This window comes from Macrosteles quadrilineatus, unplaced genomic scaffold (genome assembly GCF_028750875.1).
Source record: "Macrosteles quadrilineatus isolate MER2022 unplaced genomic scaffold, UCM_ALF_1.0 Scaffold_3__2_contigs__length_128488019, whole genome shotgun sequence".
Classification (NCBI taxonomy): domain Eukaryota; kingdom Metazoa; phylum Arthropoda; class Insecta; order Hemiptera; family Cicadellidae; genus Macrosteles; species Macrosteles quadrilineatus.
In genome coordinates, this window is record NW_026542596.1 from 39,838,608 (window position 1) to 39,861,044 (window position 22,437).

Sequence of the window (22,437 nt, forward strand, 5' to 3'; positions counted from 1 at the left end):
TGGTTCTTCTGTAAAAAAGATTTTTGAGGAGTAACAACCCCATTGACCTTCCCTTGCTAAGAAGATCTAAGAAGTCACTTTTTTTAGACATATTTTTGCCATCAATATGGACAGTACCTACACGGGAAAACAAATTGAGAAATAATATGGGCGAATAAGCCCAGCTTCAAGCCATGGTGATTGATGGTGGTTAAAAATTATGAAATGAAATTAAATGAATTAGCCTGGTGATCCTCCTTTTATCAATCATACTGTGTTAACTAAACAGGATGTTTCAGGGTATTAAAAATTGAAACAAATTGTAAAAGAGATCAAATTTATCCAACATATGTCTAAACAATCTTATCTTACACAAGTTAGGTAAAAAATACTATAACAGTCAAAAATCAAATCGTTTAGTGTTGCAATGGTGGTACTATAAGATGGTACACAATGCAGATTATAAATGTACTAAGTTCAACCAAAACATACTGTGTGACAGTGAATAATTTTTAAAAACAAAGTCAAAGAATGCTAAATAACTATTCAAAAGAAAGCATGTATTCATTAACATATAACTGTAAGCTGGTGAAGATGAAATATATAAAAAATCTTACAAATATACTTTTCTCATAACATTGCCATATCACAGTTAAAACAAGAAGAATACATGAATACATTATAAGGAGTTATAACAAACAGTTTAACAAACACATAAGAAAATTCAATAACAAAAGAGCAACATAGATCATATATTCCTCATAGATAAGTCTTTTCATATTTTCTGCCCATAAGGGCTTCGGTAAAATTGAAAAGTAGTAAGTAGGGTAAATAATAATACTGTTCAGTCCTAGCTACAAGTTTGAAAATCATCAAGGATTGAAGATTAGTAGAATGTTAAAGTGCCTAATTCAAAGTTTAATTAACTATTCTGTGAATTCTTTTGTCGAATTTCAATTGCTTCTAAATCTTGCATTATCCCTCCAAGCACACTTTGAAGACTTTTAACCTGGAAACAATATAAACAATTAATACTTATAAATAATAAATTATTATTAACCCTGGAACTGCCAATTAAATTTCTTCAAATGCCAACACTTTTTTCAGCAATTAACCCTAGAACGGCCAAACGACTTTTTTAGTCGTTGGGTTACGGTAAGATGGTGGCCAAACAACTTTTTTAGTCGCTTGCTACAGACTTTTTTTCTAGCAAATATTTGGAGCTGATAATATGCAGTAATCACAACTCAGATTATACCATTGGAAAGACAATCAAATGAGCTATAATTTCCATACATTATATACACATTTACGTCAACTAATAACGCAGGAAAAGTAAATAAACAAAACACATATTTGAGTTTCGCGCCTCGCGGGCTTTATCGATCGGGCAGCAAAGGCAAAATCAGCCATTTTCTAAAATACGTGGCAAAGCTATTCTACGTCGTAGATGATTTTGATTGGTACCACTGAATCCAGGGACTTTTTCTCTACATTCTGTCCGTTGATAGATTTTGTCTAGCATTGTTAGTTTACAAGCTGTGAATTTTTTACAAAGCCTCTATAAACAGATTGCGTAAGAGTTGTCTATATGGCCAAACGACTTTTTTAGTCTTTTGGAAAACTATTTATTACTCTGCCTGCATGTATTTTGACGAGGAAAAAAAGAATCGTATGAAAATAAAGGGGAAGAAATCCTCTTTCGAACTTACTATAGTTGAATGTTTCCTTCAGTGATATTTTTGTTTTTCCCTTTGGTCAAACTGATGCAATGTCCAAATACCTGTCGCGCCGCGATCAGATGTTTTCATTATTTGGGTGCGTGCAGCTGTTGGTTTATAAACTAAACATTTATTTTTGATTCTATGGTTACCTAGTATACAAATCTTATTATTTTGCTAAATAGATCTTATTTGGTATGGTAAACAGCAACAATTATTCATTATAATAGAGAAAGGAAGAGTAATTTGTTGACAATTTAGAGCAAAACTTAGTGCTGGATCCAAAAATGTGTTCTTTTTTATATTTTGTTGCTTCAAAGAGTAAAAATATTTTTTATACCCAATAAACTATATATCTTCTAAATAAGCATACAATTTCAAACATATTGTATATCTTGAAATTTGTATAGTCTAAATATTTATTTTTTTACTTACATTTGAAGTTCAAAGTTTTTTTATGATTTTCCGTAAGTAAAAACAAATTTATTTTTTCTAAGTGAAATACTATATTTATTTTTTAGCTATTGCATGTAAAATCATATATTTTTTTGTTCCTTGTTTACTTCCCTAACAAAAAATATGTGTTGTTTTCATGTTTTTGATCTATTTCTAAAAGTAGGCCTAAAATGTATACAAGTATGTAAAATTCAGAAAAAGTGCAGAGTTTTACACTTTTGAACATAACTCAAAATGTTTTATAGTAGTTTCAAATGTTTTGACATATTTATGTAGGGAAATCAAAGTAAAACAATTTGTACATCTTGAATTTTTGAAAAGAATCAAAATTTGATTTTTTGTGCTTCCATACTTTTGAAATTTTGTTTTTGTAAATTTATGATGTCAATTTTTTGTTACAAAAAATTATTTTTATGAACTAGATTTTTGTATTTGAATGATATATTTATATTCTCTAGAATGTCCCAAATCCGATGGTATAAAATATTATACGTTTTGGTAAATAAATAAGGGTTTTACAACTGTGAGAGTAAAACGCTGCACAGAAGGCAAAAACTGCCTGGCCCTACAGAAACACTCTATGTGGCCGTTCTAGGGTTAACATACATTTTTTTAAAAATTCGTAAAAAATATTATTTGTATGACTTAAGTAATGTATTATACATCATTTTATTCAGAAAATAACAAGGAATACAATGGTAAAATTTATTTTGTAAAATAAAAAAAAAAATTTTTACACACCATTTTTTTTTATACACAAATTTATAAAAAAATCATTTCCGCATTTTATGTCTCATGTCCAATACACATCAGAAATGCCACAAGAATTCCAAAGTATACATTTTGTTGCAAATTTTATCTAGTTTTTAGAAATAAATTTTGTTTACTGAAAAAGTAATATATTATTCATAAAATTTGAGATTTTTCACATGATGTGCTCGGTGAAAATTCTGCGCGAACCAGACATATGGGAAACATATGTGTCTAGAATTATTATAAGTCATGAAATACAGCACTAGTCAGTCCTAATGTGCTACTAAACAATGTAATTCAACAAAAATCTAAACTAAACATAATTTGAAAAGCATACCTGCTAATTTTTGGACTATGTATCCACGGTAACGATAAACTCCAAGAAGATAAATGTTCACAAACAGTCACATAACAATAATAAACCAAAATTATAATTCACTTTCTTATTTGAAATAGCCTACTCAGGCATAAACACAAAAGTAATAAAGTAAAACACTCAAGATTTGATTGTCAATAGCAATATTTTTACAAGGAACTGCAAAAATTTGGCCGAAGGCAACTTGGCCAGAAGAGGGCGATTGTTGTTCCTGACTTTAGTCAGAGTCACTTTCATTTTCTGTGGCTGGTCTCTTTTTTTTGACTTTAGTGGCCTGTAAAAGTGTTCCAACCTCCCAAAGCACTGTGGGTGAACACCAACATTACACCCAGGGCACCTCCAGCTGCTTTTTTTTCCGCAGACGGGACAGACTCTCCTTTGATTCGATGGAAACTGCACTAGATTGTGTTCCAAGGGATTTACTTGAACAGGTTCTGCAGGTGGTTGTTGCCTGACAAGTGTTTCAACAATATCCACCATGAATCTTTTCCTTGAAAGAGGGTGATCTGTGTTCCTGGAGTATAAAATGTAGGCATTTAGCATGGCCATGTCCATTAGGTTGAAGAATATCTTTCGCCAATACTTGCGAGTTGGCCTGGTACATGAGTGATGATATATGGATTTATCTTTTTGATCCACACCCCCCATAGATAGATTATACTTGTGAATAACTAGGGGTTTCACAGCTTGTAGCCCACTGCGACTAACTATATTTCTATCCTCCGCATGGCAAGCAGTTGTTATAAGATAAACGGGTTTCCTCTTCTTTTTTTGCTTATAGCCGACGAGCAACACCTTTCCTTTCCTGAAATAAACAGTTTGACCTGCCTCATATTGTGTTCCTACCACTGCTCGGGATAAATCTTTAGACTTCTTGTTTACTGTACCAGTTAGATATGTGTCGTTGCGTAACAAAGCTTCGGCTAGGGGTAGCTTAGTGTAAAAGTTATCTGTAAAGACATGATGATGTTTCCCCAACAATCGAGTCTGATTCATCATCTCAAATATAACTTTTTGAGTGAATGGATCATCTCCATCACTCAAAAAGTCTTTACCACTATAAAGGGCAGTATGGAGCAAATAACCGGTAGCACTGTCACATATTTCAAATTTTTTAATTCCAAAGCGCGCATGTCTCTTGTTAGGCATATATTGTATAAATATTGTCCGATTCTTCATTCCTATCATACTTTCATCGATTGCTAGGTTCTGGGAAGGGACAAAATGTCTTTTGAAAGCATCATTCAAGTGATCTAGGAGTTTCCTTATTTTCTGCCAAGGATCATAACCCGGTTCTCCTTTAGCGATAAAAGGCTCTGAAGTGAGATGAAACATTGACGATATAGCCTGGAAACGGTTTCTTGACATAATTTCAGGGAAAAATGGAACTCTCTGGCTGAAAGATTGGTCCCAATAGTCAATAAGATTTTTTTTTCCAATTAGGCCCATATTTATCACCAGCGCTATATACTTCTTCATTTCACTGTATGTTACGTCAACCCAGTGTCGTAACCGTGACTGTCCCCTCAATTCCCCCGACAATCTCCTTCGAGTTACTTCTCTGGATGCATATGCATTGGTTTCAGTTGTGAATAACATCCAGATTGCGTAGGGGAAAAACAAATTGAAGTAAGCAATTGGCTTGCTGTTGCGGGGTGGACAGTCTCTAATCCCAGTATTTCTCACAGTAAACTTAGTTTCTATATCCTCCCCTTCAGGTTCTGGGGGGTAGACCCTTGTCCAAATAGGCCTAGTAATATTTGGAATTGGGGGTATTCCTAGCCTAGCTGCTGCATCCCCTCCAGGACCAGGAGGTGGAGCAGGTGGACCCAAACCTACGGTTGGTACATCTAGGCCTACGTCTAAATCTGTTACTTCTCTTTGACTGGTATCTAATTCACTGCTATGTGGGACATAGTCATCTTCTGATCCAGAGGAGAAGTCTGTAAGACTATGTTCAGGTGTCAAACCATAAATGTCTACATCAAGATCTGATTCATCACCTGTCTCATCACAAGGCTGACTCACTGATGGGCTTGCCCCTAGGCCTACCGGCACCACGACTGATTCTTCTGATTCCACTGGCTCAACTTCAGAATCAATATTATCATTAGTTTCACTAAGATCGTTCATCAATAATTCACGTAAATCACTGGATCGTCCTGCATAATTTTCCATTGTAAAAATATCAAGTTTGTAATCCAACAAAACAAACTAACCCCCACACATAATGTCACTTCAAAGTCCACTTTGTTCGCTAAATATTCACAAATAACAATGGAAACTACTAAAACACTCTTTGAATATAACTAAACGAGTTTATCAATAAGTACAAACAACTTTTTGATCCGAAAAACACGCAAAAACAACGAAATAAATACGAGATAACCGACCGTGTTTACAGACGACACCACTACTGCATAGAAACAACAAACACTTTGATCAACATATGTTAGCAGGCCCGCCAATACAATAAAACGTAAAAACTGTCATATTAGCAGGCAGCCAACCTCTTTGGCTTTACATTGATGCATAAAATACTTCGTTCCGATGAGTAGAAGCTTATATATATGAAAAATACTGGATCGGTCATTTTGTGACCGATGGCACTACGGAACGGACCCTGTCGGTCATAAAATGACCGATCGGCAGTTCCAGGGTTAAAGCGTAGCTGAAGTATGAAAGTAGTAAAATAAACACTGCATTAAAACTCACTATCGATTTCATTGGTCCAACATATACTGAGCTCAAGGGAATTTGGCAACCACAAGATTGAGTTGTAACTATAGGAATGGTAAAAATATTTAAAGGGAAATACTGTTGATAATTATTGTTTAAACTAACCTAATCTCCTTAGTATCTATATCTATACTTATTTAATACGCAAGCAGGTTTTTTGTGACAATTACTCCTCTGAAACTACTGAACCGATTGACATGTTTTTGGTGTCATTGGAAAGAGTGTAATGTGAAGTTGTGCAGGAAACTTTCTTTTTAGGAAAATAATTAGAGAGTGAGGCCCTGGGGCCCTTTAAAGTTTTGTATTCCTCCATAAGATTAACATGGGAAACAAACATTGTTATGAAACTCCAGCTGTTGTCAGAAATTAAAAGTGAGAAGAACATATGTCAATTGTAAAATTGTGACAGAGAGGTTATGCAGAAAATCAGGTGGTTATTTGGTGCTATTAAAATAAAGACTGAAATTTGCAAACCTACTGGTGACAATGAGTGATACCATGCAGACTAAATTATCATTGACAAAGACCAACATGGACAACCTATTGCGGCTATAAGTGGGAAACATTTCTACAATACACTAAAAGCCAGATCAGCTTTTGGAAATGATAAAATATTTACAAGAAATGTTGATTATATTGAACTGTTAAGTATGTTGTGAGTATTATCATTAGTTACGTAATCTTTGAGTTGACTCTTTTAAAATCATCGGAATTTATGACTTATATTTGTTCTTAAATAAGTTATTTGTTTTTAAATAACTTATTTGCGATTGCTCGATTTCGAGCAACATGTACACTAGTATGGTATACTCTGAAAAATATGAACCAAATATATTGCAATAGAATTGCAATTTTACATATTTAAGATTCTAAAAATATAATGGTTATTTGCCAAAATATTTAAAAGCACAGATAATAATAAAACGTTCAATCATAAGAAGAGACATTTTTCTGTGAAATACTTACTTCAGCTTTCAGGGCATTCACTCTACGCATCACTTTTTCCACATCACTGCTGGTATCAATTTGTTTAGCAGTAGCATCACCACCAGCATTTGAAAAACTTTTTTCTAAAAGAAATACAATATTGTAGAAACTATCTCACTAGACTTCTAAACTTACACAACAATAGCAATATTATGAAGACTGTTGTAATATTCAAACAATTTAATCTTATTGAACTTACTGAAACCACATTGAATAAAGTACAGTTGAAACATTCAATGGTACACTTAACCCTAGAACTGCCTTCCACCGTTTAAACGGCGGTTTCATGTGTGCGCCGGATTCCCAACTGCCGTTAAAAGGCGGTTTGGACATTTTTTTTCAAACACTTATTACACATATGAAAATGGTCCAGAAGCGTAATAATTTTGATACTTTTGAAAAGAGGAGATTATAAACTTTCATTTTCATGTATAAACGAACTTCGTAGAATAACTGATATTATAACAATATAACTGCTATTATAAATTGAGCTTAATTTAGTGCGCAAAACATTCTCGAGTCGCGATCGGCAAAATCTTGTAAAACATGTGTTCTTGAAAAAAAATTGTGAAGTCTTTATTTTGGCCCAAACGGAAAGCGGTTTGTAACATTGGAAAGAACATGAGTTGTTCTTTATTTTCGTAAAGAGAACATTGTCATACGACGTTAGGAAGTCTGAGAAATAAAATGTTGAAATCAGCTGTTTTGTCAACTGGCCATTTTGCCCAAAGCGCTATTTCAATGGTGGTTTCTAAATCACTAATAAAAATATTGATAATTGACATAGCGTGATGTAAGTCAAACTAATTTGAAGCTGAGAAAATGTTCTATCATCATTCAAGGTCCTACAAGTCCATTACTTTACAAAAGGCAGGGACAGAATGTTGAATAACGTTATTTCAATTAAGTTAAGATAGTCTTCTTTGAGTGTCACTGTATTTTTATCATGTGTCAAGTGGTTAATAACTTGTTCCTGTTTGTATTCCCATTAAACTCTAATATTTTGTCTCATTGCAATTGTGGGTTACTTTATAAATATTGGCTTAGTCCGATCGACCCGGACCGTGGTACTAGTGACTGTGCAGGCGTGCATGTGTAAATATTTGTAAATACAGTATAGACTATAGTATTATTGATAAGTGATTAAGAAGACCTCTGATACCACATTGAATGAAGTACAGTGAAAACATTCAATGGTACACTTAAGTGGTGTCTAGCACTAGTCGCCCACACAAGCTGGCAAATTGCATAGGACATAAACTAACACATCTTTCCTATAAGAACTCAGGCAACAACGAAGGTTTAAATCTAATACAAGTTAATTATGTTCTGAATTTTGTTTGTTCTTTCAACTACCTGGAACTGTGTACATATTCCGTTTCCTTAATGTATTTAAATATTGAGAAATAGTTTTACCTGTATTGCAAGATTGGAAAGTATCATCAGACAGATCAACAAATTGTAACTGACTTCTCGTATTCTCATTGGTGACTGGTAGGTTTTGATTGTTGTCAGCAACTACAGAATAGAATGTTTCCTCTTTTGGTGAAGACTCAAATTCAAGAGGATTTTCTTCAGTGGGTGAGTCTTGCAGATAAGAAACCTGTAGCAAATATAACAAAAAAGACAATTCAACCATGAATTCAACAAATTAAATTTAAATTGTAAACCAACTCACATTGTTTTCTTTTCTTTTTTGAATAGCCGCTAGCCTAGGATTGTTTATACTTTACTTTAGGCTAGGCCTATGGGTTGCGGCGTTATCACATATATAAATTCCATTGGTGGTTGGTGGGATTTAAACCTGAGACCAAAGTGCAACGCTCTACCACTAGAAAAGCTCGCTCCCCACAGTCAAACTGATTGAGTGGACACCACCAGGGGTGCCCAGGAGAGGGGGGGGGGGTACTGTGGCGCATTTGCGCCAGGAATTTTGGGGGGGGGGACTTTTTTTAAGGGATTTTGGGGGGATATTTTTTTTCTAGCTGTCATAATTAATGTATAATTTTGTACAAGCAGCCCGAAAAAGTGTTTCAAAGTAGCTCACTATCAACACCAACAACATTTTGCCGTTTGTAATTAAGATTGCTTCTAAGATTGGTAAAAACGCACCTTGTCAGACAATCCTTGATATACCAGTGTCGAATTTTACTTGCTACATGTTTTGGCGGTTCTTTAACTCCACCATCGTCAGGATTTACAAAAGATCCACTTCTGGAGGTGTCGTCAGAATACGGTACAAACATTTAACACAAAACACGAAACGATTACAGATAGGAGGCCTATCAATTCACGCGTGTACATTGCCGTCGGCAGGACTGGAAGTAAACTGAATCAGGTCCAGGTTATGACGGACTGACGTGGTCTCTGGATTGTCGTCTGCGTTTTCATCAGCTGATATTGGGCTTTTATAGTGACTGAGAAGAGTGTTGAAATGTTGAAAATATAATGGGACTCATAATTAACTGAGCGTTTTGGCTCAAAAATTTTGTGCTGTCCCTAGTTTTATGTATTTATATATTTCAACCCCCTCAAAGTAAATTTTCTTTTGCGCAGTAGGCCTACTGTAGAATTTCGAGACCATCATTTATATCCAGCATAAATTGGTTATTATTGTCAATAATTTTGAATGGAAAACTCAATTATGAATCCCAATATATTTTCAACACTCCTCCGTCACTACAATTAGTCTAAAATCAGCTTTTGATAACACAGACGACAATCCAGAGACCACGTCTTTCCATCATAACCTGATTCAGTTTACTTCCAGTCCTGCCCGCGGCAATGTACACGCGTGAATTGTTAGGCCTATCTGCCATTTCGTGTTTTGCGTACAAACGGATTGTCTGACAAGATGCGTTTCTACCATTATTAGTCATAAAAGGCAATCCTGGGGCTATCAAAATGAATTATAAGATTACTTTGTCACAAAAACCTTTTGTGCTGGTGGCAATTAAGGTATTGTGGGTATTTGGCCTGGCGATTTTTGTAGAAGTAGAAGGCAGCCTGGGAGTGGTGAGCAACAAGACTGCCCTATTTCGTGACTTTGCCTATAATTTTGAAACAAGATATTTTTGCCAAAATTATTAATGAACTTAAAGCTGTTTGAATTCTTAAGACCTGTAAAAATTAATGCCACCTAATATATTGTACATATACAGTACTGTGTTGGAGTAGAGTAATTCACCAAGTATATTGTTGTAAGTTTTGAAGACGTTGTCTATTGCAATACTGAGCACATGTTGGCTGACAATACAGATTCTGAATTGTAAATTGAAAAACTTCTAATTCGTCCATTAGTTAGATATAATCAATGATGTATTGTTTAATGACGTTTCCTATTAAACATTTAATTTTGATTACCAGCAAGATTGTTTTTCTTACCTCAAGTTTACTAAATACTTGAAATGCTCGTTTTATGAGGTAAAGGGAAAATTGTCAGATAAATTGGTGGGGGGAGGGTAGGTTTAAATCATGTTTAAATAGACGGCAGCGTAAATTGGGAGGGGGAACTACTCCTTTGGCTTGGGGGGGGGGGGGATTACGCCTCTGGGTTTGGGGGGGATGGGCACCTATGGACACCATACATGTCAACACTACAAACTTGCTCTTCAGAGTCTGGCCGTGTCACAGCCGTATCATGGTTATAAAAATTAATCTGATGTTTCGTCCTTGTCACAGCGACCATCAATGGAGCAGTTAACCAGGAACCTTTTTTAGTTATAAGTTTAAGCTTAAGTTACAAATAAAAGCTTAAGGATTTATGTCTATGATTGTCTGACCCTGATGATTGTAATGTTAGTGGCCTTAGTTCCTACTATGTAAAAGCACAGAAAACATACTACAGACCGTTTCACCGTGTTTGGCGTGTAGGGGAGGCAGTGTGAGAGAGACAGAAAAATACAAAAACGTAAACATAAAGCAAATTAATTTGACAAAGGTCATGCTAGTTCACAACTTCAGTATTTGAACGTGACTGTACCGTACATCGAGGCGTAGTGGAGGAAAGCTCTCAGTGCGCATGCTCCAGCGAGGCGCCACGCACCGTGACACTATCTGTACTATAACCCAGAATGCCAACCGCATGGTAAAAACCATTAAGTGTTTTGAGAGAGCTTTGCCTGTCAATCCGTAGGCAGCGCCACCAGCGTTGCTATGCTGAGTGCGCTGGTGGCGCTGCCTACGGATTGACAGGCAAAGCTCTCTCAAAACACTTAATGCTTTTTACCATGCGGTTGGCATTCTGGGTTATAGTAGTATGTTTTCTGTGGTAAAAGCTATTTAGATCCATCAAACATGTTACAAAGCACATTGCTTAGTTCATTAAATCTATCTCCATTGTGTAAGTGTGGAAGAAACTAACATTGCAAGCTTAAAATAAAAAAAAAACATTGTTCCACAGTAAACATGTGGCTTACCACAGGTCACCAATATTGCAAACTGAGCCCTTCTACAACACAGCAAGCTGTCGTTTATGGTTTGCAGCAGCAAATTCAAACACTCTCTGGTCTCTACATTTATTTAGGTACTAGCTACTATACCCGTGCTTTGCAACGGGAAGATGTACTATACCGCCTAATCCAAACATTTAATAAGTAGTTCAAATGTAAATAAAAACAGAAAGCGAACAAAAAGTATAACCTACATGTAATTGTCATACTGTTTACATAAAAATATATCAAAAATATTATTTTCATGACTTATATACTTAAAATCAAAGATAGATAAATGGATGAACTTTTTGCTTATTTTCTGAAGAGGTTTCCTAAAATTATTTGTTCAATACAGACTTCCTAGTTTTCTATGAGTGCACTATACAGAATGTTAAAAAAAGGTCAGGACATAACTTACAAAGTGATTCCTTGGGTCAAAATAAAGAGAAAATCGAGAATAACATTTTTTTCCAAAATCATTTTGTGAACTAGATATCTAAACTAGATATCTGAACTAGATATCGCTTCAAAAACCACATATCTGCATGGAGAAACAACAAACCGGAAAGATCAAATGTCCCACAACACCTGTTACAAAATGGACACTCAATAGGAAAAATGGAGGATAATCTATGTATTTTGAAGAATTGTAAGAAGATATGTGATGAATGCTTTGGAAGAATTGTATATTTATAAGGAAAAATGTAAAAATAGAAATAGGTTGATTAATGAACAAGTAAATTTCGATTCCAGTTGTACTTATAAATACCCCCGCCGCAGCAAACCTGCCGACTAAGCGAATTTCCATTTGTCTGAATTTATTTTCAGTTAAATATATTTTAATAACATTAGGTTTAACGAGTACCTATGTTTGCTGCTACAAGGAAACTAATAAAGTGTGTTTTTGAGTAAAATATTGATAGCTTAGTAAAAAAGAAATAAATTTGCCAAGTTTGATCAAAATATATTCATAAACAAGCAAACTACAACATTTGACAATATTCTCCATAAGAATAACATGGGAATTTTAAATTTACAATTTTTTTAATTTTTTTTTGTTACTAATAATCGAACAAAAATACTACTTTTACATACTAAATTATTTGTTTTTCTAAGCTCTGTAAAAAGGTCTAAAGAGAAATCGGGAAATTTTGTGTTTTGAGGGTCAAAAGTGAGAAAAACCAATTTTTACCCATGGTCCGATCGTGCTGGTTCGCGAACTCATTCAAGTTTATCCTGCTTTACACCTTTAAACCAAATTTCATCAAAATCGGACAAAAATTACTCAAGTTATCGCGTTCACGGACGTATATATGTATAAGTCTATATATATATACATATATAAAAATTTGAACGAATGGTGTTTTTGGCTTCTGGGGACATCAAAATGAAAAAGTAAATCGATCACGGGTCTAGGTCTTACCGTGCCACCTACTTCCCTGTAGGGAAATTCGCTAAAATGTATTGGCCTGTGTTTCCGGTAGCCAATAGGGTATAAGTAGGGACGCCATTCAATATTCTTGTCATTCGCCTATTGGGTCTGATGATGATTGGAGTGTCCAATCAAAATCGATCACCACTTACCTTGTATATTTACCGTCTTGTGAGTAACAGTATAAGCGTAAATGTATGTTTTAAGTGTTATAAGACGTATCTTTATTTACTTTCCGTAACTAGATATCCGCCATATTTTTTATATAAACATTTTTTATCTTTGACTTTTTTTCAACCGATCTTTATGGTACGTCTGTTGAGGCTAAAGAGGACCCATGATAAAAAAAAATCATCTTATTCAACTCAGAACTTCAAAATGGTGGTCATTTTAATCTTTTAATCTTAAATTACTAGAAAATGGCTGATTTTATGGAAAAAATGTCCAGAACACTTTTATTTAACATTTTTTATCAATTACCTATCAAACGACACCAATTTAAAAAATATAGAACAAGAAAAAGCTTAAATATTATGATTTTTTTAGTTGTAAAATGGGGTAGAATAAGGACAAGCTAGTCAGTTTTTCCCCATTTATCAACAAAAATCGTATTCCAGGTTTTTCTTATTTAATCTTTTTGAACTTGGTATCGTTTGATAGGGAAATAAAAATGCCTAAAAACACTTTAAGGAAGGTGCGGATGATAAAGCTCCACCTGAGCGTCTACAAGATTTTCTGAGCGCTTCTAGAGCTCTGAGTCTAGAATTTGACCCCTGGATTTTTTCTTGGCTCCTTCTGTGCATTCCAGGGAAAAAATTTGAGTGTAGCTGATTCTATGGGTAGGTCTAGCCTGACTTTGTGAATACAAGTTTATTCCACCCCCCCCCCCCCTAGAATTTTACGTCACACGTTACCTCAAGTTCATAATTGGGCTGATCTGGCGTCATACTCTGTCTAGCATCAACTGTTCTCGACCCAGTTTCCAAAGGCTTTGCCAAACTGCAGTTGAAGTTGGTATTCCAAACAAATATCTGAAAAAATTGAAAATAAAAAGTAGATAAATATGTATGATTTAAATGCTCTAAAATTTGTTTTTAAGCCTATAGAACTGAAAAAAAGCTATACTTTAGGGGCTGCAGGCCAAGACTTTTATTCTTTGGGTCTAATGAAACATGTTGGTATAAGAAATCTCAAGCCCTAATTGGGTCTAGGCAAAATCAGGTTGCTTTGGTAAGTATTGATTTTAAAATAATAATTAAGTACAGATATATTTATTGTTAAACTATAGGCTAATCGGTTTAAAAAAATTATACAGTATTTCTCAAGATCGCAATAAAATCATGAAAGTCTCTCATGGTCATGGAGAAATCACACACCAGGGTTGCCACCATAGTGGGATCAAAAAATCCATGCAGAATTCATGGTTTTCATGGGCAGTAAAAAAAAAAATCATGGTCGGTGCGCTCATTTTTGCTGACTTAAGAAATTGTTAGAGGCAGTTTCTTTGCGTGTTACTATTGAATAACCTTTCCATACATGAAATTCAACTATTTTAGAGTAATTTATAAATATACATTCGAAACAAAGATGAAAACGAAGTGGGTCCAGCTATTCTATATTACACATTGGAGAAGAATTGTAAAATATCTATATACAGGGTGTCTAGTTCATTTCCATTATAAAATTCAAGACTAATTCCAGACTTTTCAAGACTAATTCCAGATTTTTCAAGACTAGTTTTTTCAACAATTAGTGGGTGTTGATAAAAAAATGTATCGATTCTCAATTCTTGATACCGATACCAATTTTTATAGCTTAACCAAATTTTCTGAATAATACACAACAACCCCTGTCTTTGTCATAAAGTAGTATTGATAATGTGGTGTTTTCAAGTAAAGAAATAATGCAGCAATAAAAAATTCTAACTAGCAAATTTGTTTTTTTTTATCATGAAATCTTCCACGTACCGTACGTTTAGACATCATCATTGACTGCTGCACGGAAACGTCATCGTCGTCTCCCGCGCTCACGGAAACGCCATCGTCGTCCGCGATCGCGGCAAAATCATGAACATTTCCCGCGACTGTATAGACATCACCCACATCTCCCGCGGTCACGGAAACGTTATCGTCGTCGTCCGCGATCACGGCAAAATCATGAACATTTCCCGCGGCCGTGTAGGCATCATTGTCGTCTCCCGCGGTCACGGAAACGTCATCGTCGTCTCCCGCGGTCACGGAAACGTCATCGTAGTCTCCCGCTGTCACAGAAACGTCATTGTCGTCATCCACTATCGCGGCAAAATCGTGAACATTTCCCGAGGCCGTGTAGACATCATCATTGGCTTTTGCGGTTACGTAAACGCAAGACGACGATCGCGGCAAAATCATGAAAATTCCCGACTTTGAAATATAATTTAAGACTAAATCCCGACTTTTCAAGACCATTTTGAAATTCAATACTAATTCCCGACTTTCCCGATTTTCCCGACTACTAGACACCCTGTATATAGGTATAATTCAGTCTTTCCACCGGAATAAAACAAAGATCCCGCACACCTGGCCAAAAAAGTCCTGCTTTATCCCTCCATATGAATGTCATAAAATATCCTTTATGTTTACTGGTTCATCTTATTACTGAACGTACTAACATATGATTGGTTTATCCACAAAGCTAAAAACATCAGGCGTCAAGAGTCGGAAATTTTGTTTTATTATACACCCCGTTTCAATTCCGAGCATGGTCCAAAACTTCTGTTTTTGTAATTCAAGTCCCTTTATCCATACGCGGGAGTTGCCTACTAATGATTTTTCAAACCATATTAAGTCTTCGGAAAGACTCAGCTGACATCAGCATCTAACCTCGAATGACTTGGAATAAACTAACTAAGCAATTGTTTCTGATCGTGGAACATGTTAAATAATCATCTCCAGACAGTATTCTCTTGGTGTTGGTTTATTCTCTGAATTGTTTTTGAATATAGAGAAAAAAATATTTGGCAAATTTAATTGTACTAATTGAATAATTAGTCCTGATTTTTAAAATTCATGGTCCAATGGAAAAATTCATGCACAATCCATGCCTTTTTTCATGGTCACAAGAATTCATGCATAATTCAAGCTTTTCAAGGTTTTCATGGCTGGTGGCAACCCTGCACACGTCCCGTGCGGTTGCCGTAAAATCATGTCTGGTGAAATCTATGGCCTTAAAATTATGTCCGGCCCGAACCAATCTCGCGGGGAGGTAAATAAGCAATAGATTAACGAACACAAAGTTGGGTTGGCCTAAGATTGATACCAAGAGCAAAAGGAAAATCACCACTAGGACTTTTTCAGCACTAGTTATAAGTCTTAGGGATTGCTGTATATTTCTTTGTCATTATTAGGATTTTTTGAGAGGATAGCAGGCTTAAACCTGAATGGGAAAGAGTCCAAACTGGCACAGGAAACACAAAACTTTACACTATATACACAAAACATTAGAATATTTCACTGTCACTAACTCACTGGCCACCATTTTGGACATCTAGAAAACTCTCTCGAGCTTCCTTAGTTGAAAATGCTGTCAGTGACAGTGAAATATTCTAATGTTTTGTGTATATAGTGTAAAGTTTTGTGTTTCCTGTGCCAGTTTGGACTCTTTCCCATTCAGGTAAGCCTACTATCCTCTCAAAAAATCCTAATAATCTAGGCCCTTGTGCTCTATGCTACACCCTTAACCTCTATCTTTTGTCAGTTTTTTCAAAGTCAAATTTTTAAAAGTGTTAATTTAAAAGAGTAAACAAACACTATTCAAGTCCTGAAATGGAGGAAGTTCAGAACTATTTATTTTTATGCATACAGCTCCATTATTTTTAACCAAAAATACTTATATTAATACAGCATTGAGCATAGTCCATTCTTACTCCCCAAATCTTTTGCAGCACTTTGTGGAGATTAAACAAACTATAGTATAATGAATGTCATTACTAGAGACACCGCAATGTATAAATTGAATATAGGTCTTACTGTTTTTTCAGCTCCTGTAGCAAAATGTTCACCATCCAATGAGAACGCCAATGCTTTGACTGATCCGTCATGGCCTTCTAATGTGTAGATTATGCGGCCCTCCACTATGTCGTAGACCTATGTCAACATAGTTGATCAGTTAATGTTTATGCCATCACTCATTTAGTACCCACATTTTGTGAAACAACCAGGCCGAATTCTCCAGTAAAAATTTTCTTTTTCGAGCCACTACTGTAGTGGCTCAGGACTCTAACAGGATTCTAAACTCACACTATAGAATGAAAACCACTGCTTTTTAGGCATGATTGCCAATTTGTTCTTCAATCTATAATTTCTTAATATGACTTAAGGTTTGTTTTCCTTTTTCACCCATCCCTATTTTCAAAGTTTAACCCAAAATTCACAGCTCAATCCATGTTTTTAACAGTTGACATAATTCATGGGTAATAATTCAAGATTTTCAGGTTTTCACGATTTTTCGGTTATTTATTGGTTACCGGTATTTATTATGGTATATGATTTTTAACAGGAAGCCATACTGTACATGTTTATTTTCTGAGATGGATATCCCTGTACACCATATCTTTGTGTAAAAAGGTCTCTCTGTTTGCTTATTACCTTTGACTATTTTACTACACATTGACTGTTTACAATTAAAATATGTTCTTCTTCTCACATTTCTGAAAACAGCTGGAGTTTAATAACAATGTTTGTTTCCCATGTTAATCTTATGGAGAAGTACGAAACTTTAAAGGGTTCTAGGGCCTCACTCTCTAATTATTTCCCTAAAAAGAACGTTTACTGCACAGCTTCACATTACGCTCTTTCCAATGACACCAAAAACATGTCAATCCATTCAGTAGTTTCGGAGAAGTAATTGTCACAAAAAACCTGCTTGCGTATTAAATAAGTATATATATACATGGCGGACATTTCCATCAAAATTATAAAGTAGCCTAACTAAATAAATAAATAAATGAGGTTTTCTGTTGCACAATCAATACTCGCTAGGAGGCCTGCTGCAGTTACCGCAGGTCAGAATGGGCAAAAAAGGCCTTTTTTTACTTAAGACCTTTACAATGTTTGTCCAAATAGAAAAAAAGTTACAAGTATTCAAGGTGAATGTTACAGATATTTTTTACAGGTATTATTTGTTAATTGAACATGTATTATACTTAATTTGTAGGTATTTGACAACAGTTTTCATACAAAGCGGGATTTTGTATCTCTTATACTCTGTATAGCCTAATAAAGACGGTATTCACTTATTTTGTGTAACCTAGAATACTAAAATGTATCAGTAAACATCAAACATTTACAATAGCACCTTCTTAAATTGCTTATTTGCAACTACCTGTTTCAATGGTTGCATGGAGCACATTTGAAATTCTCATAAAAACTGTATTATTTCATTTTTTTTTTTAATTTCATAAGAGGCATAGTGGGGATTACACTGTGCCAAATCCTTGTAAGCAAAAGAAACATTAAAGCTAATATTCAGACGAAGGTATATTGAGAAAAAAAGTTTAAAATGTTGTGTGATAAATATCTTGTTTATAATTTCAATGTTTAACTATTATTGTGAACTCTCTCTCAATCAACCCTGGATCAACTGCCTTTCGGTTTCATCTTATTGGGCAAAAACAGAGGTCTCGTTTTATCAGCCGGCCTTTTCTGGGAATTTCACAGTTTCCATTTTTATCACAACCTAAAAATAGAATCGTAATCTAACTTTTAACTTACGTTCACCAGTCCATCACTAGAACCAGCAATGAAGAAGTTCCCGTTTGGATGAAACGCCAACTTGTTGACTGATTGTTTGTGAACATAGAACTGCAATAATTTATGATTTCGTATATCATAAATTTTTATATGTCCATTAGCAAAAGTAACTCCAAAACATTTGTGGTTCGGGTGAAACTCAACATACTTGGGAACCACTGCAAAACAAAATAAAGAGTTGAAAATAGATAAAAAGAAAAAAAAACTATGCAGACGGAAAATAGAACCCACAACATACTGGACTGTTTAAAACCTCGTTACCTGCTATGACACTAACACAGTGAGACAAAGTCAACCAATTCAAACTCTAGGAACTGTCTGAAACTCCAGCTAAAATTTTAATCAATTACCATTTGTATGATAAAATTACTAATTATTTAAAAGTTGTAATCAAGGAGTGTGTCAAAAAACTATAGCAATAGAAACTGTTACAGTAAGTTTATATCATGTTTTTGTCTATAAGTAAAGTATAATTACATTAAAATGTAAAACAACAAAGTAAGCTATAAAAAATGTTTCAACAACTAACTTTTTAGTCACTGAGCCAGAATTAGACTGGAGGTAGCACTGGCACGGCAACTCTGCTAGAAAATCGACACACAGTTTAATTTTGTTATGTTGGTGGCAAATAGAAGAACCAACCGGCTCATGGCTTTATTACAATCCCACAATCCCCTATTTAGCCTCTATGTTCAATATACTAAAGTACAATGTCTACAATGTACTATACCCCTACTAAATATGGCGACCAACGTCTCTCAATTCTCTCATTCAGTGCTACAATTCTAGCTCAGTTTTTAAAGTACAACTAACATTCAAGCTAGGCTATTTACTGAAATACCTTTTTCCTCAAATGAGTGGATTAGACAGTTTGTGTGCCGGTCCCACAACTTGACAGTTTTATCGTCAGAGCAGGAGATGACATGCTTTCCATCCAAAGAAAATCTGGCGCAGTTTACCCAGTGTGTGTGTCCTTTAAACGTAGATATGAACCTTTAACAAATTGTTAGTGAGATAAGTATATTCTCCAAACAACTATTGTAAACCAACAATCAAAAACAACAAAAATAAATGATTCCAGCAAATCTGACACACCCATTAGCTTGTCAACAACCCTTATCCTGGGCTAGCGGAGTGGGTGTATATATAACTATAACTATGATATTTTATGGGGGAAATAACAAAAGTTGCAATAGCTTTTGAACCGTAATATTTACAGCAGTGTTTGTACCATACGCGCAGATGTAATTGTTGCAAGTGGGGAGGGGTCACTAATGCAGGGTGTCCACAGAAAATTTGGCATTAATTTCCATGACTATCCATGACCATTTTACCATTGATTTTACTCATGAACTATACTAAAAAATTATAATGTAACATACACACACGAATAATACTGCCTAGACAAGTTATTTCATGTATTAACAAATAACAATGGAGTACCTACAATAGGTAGAACAATAAACTAATACAAACGCTAAACTCATAATCTAATACAACTGTAATAAATTGAATTGTCTTATAATTGTGAAAAATCCTGAAAAAATGCTACAATAGTCGGGGTTACAGCCGACTAGAGCATTGAAAAGTCCCCTCAAACCCCTCCATCATTGGGGATTTCCATGACTTTCCATGACTTTTTGCCTATTTCCATGAATTTCAATGACTATTTAACGTCTGACTTTCCAGAATGAGGACACCCTGATGTTTGTAATCTATATGATGCTAATTTAGAAGCCATAGAGCAGCGGACGTTGGAACACCTTTGATGTATTATGTGTGAAATGGCGAGTCTATCACGGCAGCCCCACAACTTTTTCAAGTTCACTTTCAATTTTGGCCCCATCATATCAAATCCAGATTGAGTATAATTCTCAGTTGGGTTATCAGTCTAGGAACAGCTATGAATCGAAAGGACATAATTTACCAGGCAGTGGCAATAATTAATGTCATGGGTTCCAAGTGTAATGGAAAACCTTAAGAGGAAGGATAGAAACCTGGAAACCTTCATGCAAGAAATTAGGCTTCACCTGACTGACATTGTTTTCCATAAGACATGTAATGTAATAAAGTGATAAAGATACACATAGAATTTTGCCGTTTTCCCCCCAGTACTTTTCCCTCAGCACTTTTCACTCAGGTAAATTCTTTTAGGACAATGTGCTGAGGAAGGAGCTCAGTATCAGGGCCCGGTGCTGAGTACTTTCCCCCACCCTTCGGGGGAAAAATCTGTGCATATAAGGGAGGGCACTTAGGCAGGAGAGTCAGTTGGGCCTTCGGGCCCGACCCCACCGGATGGGCGTGTTGAGCCCCCGGTGACCCTTACCTGGGTGCTGGATGGGCGTGTTGCGCCCCCAGTACTTTTCCCTCCCTCCAGTACGGGATGGGCCTTTTGAGCCCCCAGTACTATTCCCTATCCCCTATTGCATGGGCGTGTTGAGCCCGCACTGGCTGGACAGGCGTGTTGAGCCCCCAGCGCTCCTTCTTTAGCTTTCCCTCCGGTACAGGACGGGCGTGTTCAGTCCACAGTACTTTTTTCCTTTCTCCAGTACAGGACGGGCGTGCTGAGCCCCCAGTACTTTTCCCTCTCTCCAGTACGGGATGGGCGAGTTGAGCCCCCAGTACCATTCCCTATCCCCTAGTGCATGGGCGTGTTGAGCCCGCAATGGCTGGACGGGCGTGCTGAGCCCCTGGTACATTTCCCTCTCTCCGGTAAAGGATGGGGATGGGTGTTGAGCCCCAGTACTTATTCCTTTCTTTGGTACAGGACGGGTGTGTTGAGCCCCCAGTACTTTTCCTCTCCCCGATACGGGATGGGCGTGTTGAGCCCCCAGTACCTTAGTGCACGGGCGTGTTGAGCCCGCAGCCATCCTTTGAATCTTCCCCTTCCACTCCGTGCAATAGTGGACGGTATATAATAGGAGATTCTGTTTTATGCTGGGCAGTTGGAGCCAGACAGCCGACGAGAGCGGTCAGCAGAAGACAGCGCGGCTTTGCTACGAGTCTACACCACTATTAGAAGGCTGGGCAGTTGGAGCCAGACAGCCGACAAGAGGTGTCAGCAGGAGACATCGCCACACACTTCAATGAGTCTACATCACTGTTAGAATGCTGTGCAGTTGGAGCCAGACAGCCGACGAGAAGTGACAGCAACGACAGGTTGCTCTCTGGGAGGTACGCCGTTGGGACGGTATTCCAGAGGATCACTAGGGACATTACGGTGTTGAGCACTGGACGCTAAGCTAATAGTCGCCTTGGTACTACAAGGCCATAACGTTTGAAGACACTTTTGTAAATATTGTATATAGTGCATAATAAAGCAGATCAGTTTGTAGCAGTCACAGAGTTGTCACTATCCCAGGATAAAAACCCTTGAGGAAAAAGAAAGAACTACTGTGTAGGAGTGTGAAGGGACTTTTTTCCTTCAAATGGGAAAACTTCCTTACAGACATATGAAAAGTGTGCCAACTACTTAGGGCGGGTTTCCGAGCTCGGGAATACTTAATCCTAGAGTTACTTAATCAGTGAATAAAGTTAGTCATCGAATAAAAAATCGGGTTTCAGAGCTCGCGAACTAACTTCCTAGTCCGCGGACTAGTCTATTCGGAGACTAACTTTATTCGTCAACTTCTGGACTACTTATTCTAGGACTAAGGTAGGAATCACGGGGAATTTTAGTTTTTGAGTATTGGTAGTGGCAGCGGACAGACGAATTTGAGACGATACCTGCCAAAGTTGTTCACGGACAGCGCTCATAGCGACACTAGCGTCT

At 36.2% G+C, this 22,437-nt stretch overlaps 1 protein-coding gene across 2 annotated transcripts in view; it reads right to left on the minus strand.

The window, feature by feature from the left end:
• Positions 1–320: 320 nt before the first annotated feature.
• Positions 321–22,437, minus strand: part of LOC128990927 (POC1 centriolar protein homolog A-like) — a 36,492-nt gene continuing 14,375 nt past the window's right edge. For both annotated transcript variants that reach the window (XM_054413586.1, XM_054413585.1), the window contains exons 4-10: positions 19,507–19,658; positions 18,627–18,823; positions 16,884–17,000; positions 13,791–13,907; positions 8,428–8,614; positions 6,991–7,094; positions 321–988 (exon numbers count right to left, since the gene is read on the minus strand). In XM_054413586.1, coding sequence (XP_054269561.1) covers positions 902–988; positions 6,991–7,094; positions 8,428–8,614; positions 13,791–13,907; positions 16,884–17,000; positions 18,627–18,823; positions 19,507–19,658 — 961 coding nt within the window. In that variant the 3' untranslated portion in view covers positions 321–901. The remainder of the gene's footprint in view (positions 989–6,990; positions 7,095–8,427; positions 8,615–13,790; positions 13,908–16,883; positions 17,001–18,626; positions 18,824–19,506; positions 19,659–22,437) is intronic.